Source organism: Lipotes vexillifer, unplaced genomic scaffold (genome assembly GCF_000442215.2).
Source record: "Lipotes vexillifer unplaced genomic scaffold, Lipotes_vexillifer_v1.1 scaffold116, whole genome shotgun sequence".
NCBI classification, from domain to species: Eukaryota; Metazoa; Chordata; class Mammalia; order Artiodactyla; family Lipotidae; genus Lipotes; species Lipotes vexillifer.
In genome coordinates, this window is record NW_006786698.1 from 914,219 (window position 1) to 920,055 (window position 5,837).

Genomic DNA, 5,837 nt, shown 5'->3' on the forward strand with positions numbered 1-5,837 from the left:
CAAGACTCAGCCCCCTTTCCTTAATTTGGACCATCTCAGAAGGGCCACCCCAGCTCTAGAACTCCCGGTGGGATCAGCAAAAGCCTCTGTTGCAACGATGTTGCAGCTCAACTTCTCTATCTATCCCGCGTGTAGGCCCTCACTCCCCTGGAGGAGTTGATCCCAAGGGCGCTTTCCTGGTGGCCTCCTGCATGCAAATTTCTGACTCAGAGTCTGTTTCCCAGAGAACTGAACTTTCTTTGTAAAACACTTACTGTAAAGTTTCTTCTACCTTTTATAATTGGGCACATTAAAGTTGAGAGGATACTGTAACCAAACACGAAAAGGCCTACAAATGGTATTGAGCATTATTTTTCAGGGGATGGCAGAGACCAAATTCCCATCTGTCTCTTTTCCTCCAGGTTTCTCCTTTATGAGCCTTTTCTATTCACTGCATTTATTTGGGGGGCAGTGGGGAGCATTCTTCTTTGAATGTCACATAAAAATAGTTATGCAAGCACAGTGGAGAAGACATAAAATTAGATGTCTTTGTACTGCCTCTTTTACCTTGCAGGTGGATTAATAAATGCAAGTAATTATTTGCTGTTTTACCCGGAAAATGAAAAAAAAATTTTTTTTTGTTCTTTAGAAAAGACAAGGGGAGTCCAGTTCCCTCCCTGTGTTAATTTGGGTTCTCAAAGAGACAGACAGCATGACAGGGTTAGCCAAATAAAGGGATTTATTAGAAAGAATGTTTGAGAAGAATAAAAAGGAGGGGGCAGGAGTAGGCGAGAACAGTTTCAGACCACACCACCCAATGCATATCACTCAATCTTGCATGTAATATGTTTTGAATGTCTACTCTGTACTGGGAACCGTGTTTGACTGTAATGTGTCTGATATAAAGGGAGTAGAAAAAGGATGGATGAGGTAGGAAGAGTCTCAGACTGTGGGTCAGTCTGAGAAAGTCTTGGCCAAGCCGATGAGGCATCCTGGAGCCGGAATAGTTAGTGGAGGAGTCCCTCTTCTCAACAGTGGACCTGAACTAGAACCCCCGCCGAGCTCCACCATTGCTTCAGACACAGCTGGGGAGGGAGGGAGGAATATGGTTTAAAGAAGCAGCAGCTGGAGCCTTCACTCAATTCTGGGGCTCGCCAAAGCACACTCCCCCTCTCTGTTTCCCCACCCTGTTTGCCAACCAGCAAACCTCACTCTGCTCAGGAACCCCTCTTGAAGTCTCCCTGTCCAGCTATCCCCCTGCCCCTGCAGAGCTATTCCCTTTTCTCTCCCAGCCCAGAGCCTGGTATATTTACCTTCAATAAAGGACTTAGTAAATATTTACATATGTTTCTCCTATTTGAATGCAATGTCTTAAGAGCAGGTACCATGGTTTATTTATCCTTGTATTCCTGTCCCCCAGCACAGAGCTAAAAACAAAACATACTAATTAATACTCAATTGCCTAAAAGAATAAGAATTCAAATAGATGGAGCTAGAATTTGTGATTTTCAAGTCTTGGTTTTTAAATTGAGAATCTTAGCTACTTTGGTGGATCTCTGTGGGCAATAAACCTAACTGTTTTCATAGAAGAAAAAGTTCCAAACTGTGTGTCACTATAGATATTGATATATTGCTATTTTATATTTACATCAATGTTTATATAAGGGGAACATGAAAATTGGAACACATCTTAAAGAAATTAATTCTTTATCTTACAATAAGATCAATCTTTAAAAAGACATTTACATGATTTTACTTGAATTATTAAATCATAAAAGTCTTCTTAATCAAAATTCTCCTTGTTCTCTTTTCCAATACAGAGTGAAGTTCAGAATTTATGGAAAGAAAATTTGATTATTCTGGAAGCTGCAAAAAAATATGGCTATGAAGTGGTTGACACATTCACTATAACAATGGGGCGATACAAAGAGTTTTTGCAGGGGACGTGTGGATGTCATTTTCATGAGGTATTTATGCTGGCTCTCTGATTTTTGTAGCTTTTGATTTTTTAAAATTTCTCATTATATCTTTAATTACATTGTCAGTCTTATTTTGCCTTAAAGAAACCATGTCCGGAGGAGATTAAACAATGTGTCCATCTTCACTCAGCCAAAGCATGTGGCAGTCCCAACTCGAGGTTCTACAAAATGAAGTGTGTTAGAATAATTACTGTTTATGTAGACACCTGAAAACCAGAATCACTGGCCAACACAAGCAGGAAGATGGGAACCTGGAGAGCACTTGTCTTTTCTAATAGACTCCAAGCCTTCCCATCAGAAATTGTATCCAAAGAAGGTGGCAAATGTCTCAGTGGAGCTTGAAAATCAAGGCTAAATTGACGAATAAGCTTCCTCCACTGTTTTATCCAGTGCATTAACCAGAGGGCCTGTGGTGTTTGTTTGTTTGTTTTCCTTTGTTTGGTTTGGTTTTTTTGTTTGTTTGGTTGGGTTTTTTTTTTGGCTGCACCACGTGGCACCACGTGGCTTATGGGATCTTAGTTCCCAGACCAGGGATCGAACCTGGCCCCGGCCAAATTCTAACCACTGGACCACCAGGGAATTCCTGGAGGGCCTGTGTTTTGAATAGTTTTTTCCTTCCTAGTGGTGGAAATGATTTTATTTGTAGCCAGTAATTAAATAGTCTTAGCTGAGAAGGTGATAGCAGAAAATATTTTTTTTCCTTCCCCCCGCCCTGTCCTTTCAAACTCTGTGGATTATTTCCTCCCTACACTTGCATAAAATCTTGGTAAGTCCCAATATTTTAAAGCCACTTTCAGATAATAATAGGACTCCAATCACTTTCGGGCACAAGAAGACTCTCACTTCAGTACTAAAATTGCCCAGTCCTGTGTTATAACCACATGAAGTTATTTCCTTCCCCCAGCTCAGGCCTGCCTCAGTCTCAAAAGCCCAAAGTAAGAGAGAGGGTGCAGGAGGCTCCTTTCCTTTTTCCCCATCGTGCTTTGCTACTTTTCTCCCATCCCTTTCTTCATTGGGTCAGGTTAGGGAGATGTTAAGGGCAACAAAAGTCTGACCTGAGTGGCATAAGCATAACCCATCGATGTGTTTTCTGGGCATAACATGCTGATTCTTTCCTTTGAAGGTGCTCTTGTGGACTTTCTTGAAGACACTCCCACCGAGCCCTCTGATAATAGCTTCTTTGACAGAGGCAGTGTCTCCCTTACAGCTGCATTCCTTCCTTGCCGCCTTGGCTTCCAACTGTCCATCCCTCTGTTGGGGGTCACATTGCTTCTCCAGGCTTCCTCTTGGAAAATATTCAGCATAGCACCAGGCTCGCTATACTTAGTTGCCCACATTTGGTTCACAAGAAACACCCATGCATCCTTGCTCTGCTGTTGCTAGAAATACAGTGAGCTCCCAGTGCAGCCTGTCTCTTTTTTCTCTCTTTCTGTCTCTTGCTCTCTCACTCTCTCTGCCACCTTAAAGCTGATCTATAGCCATAGTGTCTCATACCAGTTCTAATGCTTCCAATCCCCAAAGGCCACATGTCCGCCTCTCAAAGTTGGTCTCTTGAAGTCCTGTCTCACTTGGCTTAAAGCTAGGCTGAAGCAACTGCCCAAGATGGAGGAAAACCATAAAGTATTGGGGAAATGTCCTTCACAGAAATTCTTTCTCTTCCTTATTCTCCTTTTCCCAACACCTAATCAGACAAGGGTTTGCTAAGCTGGATTTTGTCCATACTTTTGCATACATTGCCCATACATTGCTTTGGACTATGAGGTTACTTGGCTACTGTTGTTGGCTTTAGATGTCAGGAGCTGCAGCTGAAACTGCAATGGAGATTGTCTCGTTTGACCGTCCTGTCAGATACTGATCCAGTTTTTCTTTCTGGTGTGGCCCCCTTTGTAAACCAGAGTGCGGTCATGAGTGGGTTGACTAGTGAGGTGACAACTAAAGGTTTCTTCTGATCCTGTTTTTCAGTCCTAAGATGACTATCAGAATCCATCTCGATCCTCAGATTTTTATGAATATCCAAAAGTTATTGACACTGCATTGGTTCTTCTGTATGTTCTGCTAATGAATTCATGTTATATTTTTGTGTGGCGATGGAACTACATCTCAGAGAAGCGAGAGCCTCTCCACCAACAGCTGAGAGCATGGCATTTTAGCAACTTGAAGCTTGGCCACGCTGTCGCAGATCAGATTTTTAAGCTGTAGGATACTGTGTGTCTACTTACTTCTTCCATAAGGAAATATCCTTCCAATGCCTTTCATATTTGCAAAAGGTCAAGGCTTAGAAATACAAGAGCAGGTAGCTTGGAAGAGGAAGAAAATGAACTTGCAGCTGAGCCAACCTAGTGTCACCATAACCATTTTGGCTGTAAAAACAAGCTAAAGGTTGCCAAACCCACAGAAAATGGGGGCTTTGAAAGACAACATACACATGACAACATACAGAGTTTTTTTTGCCTCTTTTAGAAGAGGTTTACTTATTTACTTTTACATAATGTGTCTCCAGTTAATATTTTGGGGGAGGGTACCTGTTTTTCTTTTTTCAGCTTTAGTGCTCTGGAAGTCTAAAAAAGAGAAGTCCTCTACTGATTTCCCACATGGCTCCAATTAAAAACAAAATATGCGGGAATTCCCTGGCCGTCCAGTGGTTAGGACTCCGCTCTCTCACTGCTGAGGGCCCAGGTTCAATCCCTGGTCGGGGAACTAAACTCCCACAAGCCACACAGTGCGGCTAAAACAAAATAAAAAATAAAAACAGAAGATGCCCTTCCCACATGATTGTCACAGGATCAACTAGTTGACAGTAAAAGTCTTAGAATTTGAGAACTACAGTAAAGACTCTTTGAACCATCAGAACTAGAATATTGGCTTATAATTATTACTAATAAAAGCCATCCTTAATTTTCATAATCATGATTTAAGCATGTCAGGTAAAATTACTTCGCTTGTTTGATTTTATAATTTTTTGCATGCAATTATTATATACAAATTGTGTTTTATTAAACCCTATTTCTAATGTGTGCCACCTTGATGGAGAGCTATATAGGTATTGCCCAAATTATCTCTGTTGATTCTCGAGCAGTGTTATCCATTTTGATGTTTTCATGTTGGAGCTGAAATACTTCTAGAAGCATTCGCCTTTCCAGTTACAACATAGAACTGATAAGATCATCTTTCTCAACTGACTCCCTTTATCACAAAGTCTCTAAACCCATTCATCACTTGGGCATAATTGTTGCTTAACTCTTGAACAATTTGTACCACTTGTACCTCAGGAAGTTTCCAGTGCTGACACAGATGTTTTATAATCTTTCTAAACCATCACCCAACATCTTGAGTCACTGTTAGCTTATTATAAACAATCAAGAAAATCGAAAGCTTTTTGCAAAGGATGATTTGATGATGAATGTGGCAAGCCAAGAAACGTAGATTACTCGTCTCATACAAAACATTAAAGGCAGAAATTCATTAATAACAACCATTTCTTCCTCTGTGCTGGACTCAGGATCTGGGAAAGGAATTTGTCATACAGTAAAAGCAAGCATTAAGATCTACTGTATTAGAACAATAAGATTTTGGGTTTGGGAGCCTTATATCTTTTGGTGTTCAATTAAACCATTCCCACTATAGATTCGTAGATACCTGAGAAGGATTGCTGTAATCATCACAGTAAGATCTCTATGTGTTCTCTTTGATTTGTGGTGAGAATTCTATCCTAGACATAACAAACCTGCTCCAGTGGGCTCTTGCTGCCATAGGTGAAATTAAAGGTCTTGGGGTGTCTCTTTCATCTGTCAAGTCACCAAGAGAGGATATGTTGCCACCATGAATCTATAAACAATTTCCCAACTGGTATGCATCAATTTCGACTAAAATGTTCCTGCT

The 5,837-nt window shown here is 40.9% G+C and overlaps 1 protein-coding gene across 1 annotated transcript in view; it reads left to right on the plus strand.

Moving 5' to 3' along the window:
- The window catches only part of CPED1 (cadherin like and PC-esterase domain containing 1), a 300,745-nt gene that overhangs the window by 281,320 nt on the left and 13,588 nt on the right, over positions 1-5,837 (plus strand). The window contains exon 22 of the mRNA XM_007459334.1: positions 1,800-1,946. Coding sequence (XP_007459396.1) covers positions 1,800-1,946 — 147 coding nt within the window. The remainder of the gene's footprint in view (positions 1-1,799; positions 1,947-5,837) is intronic.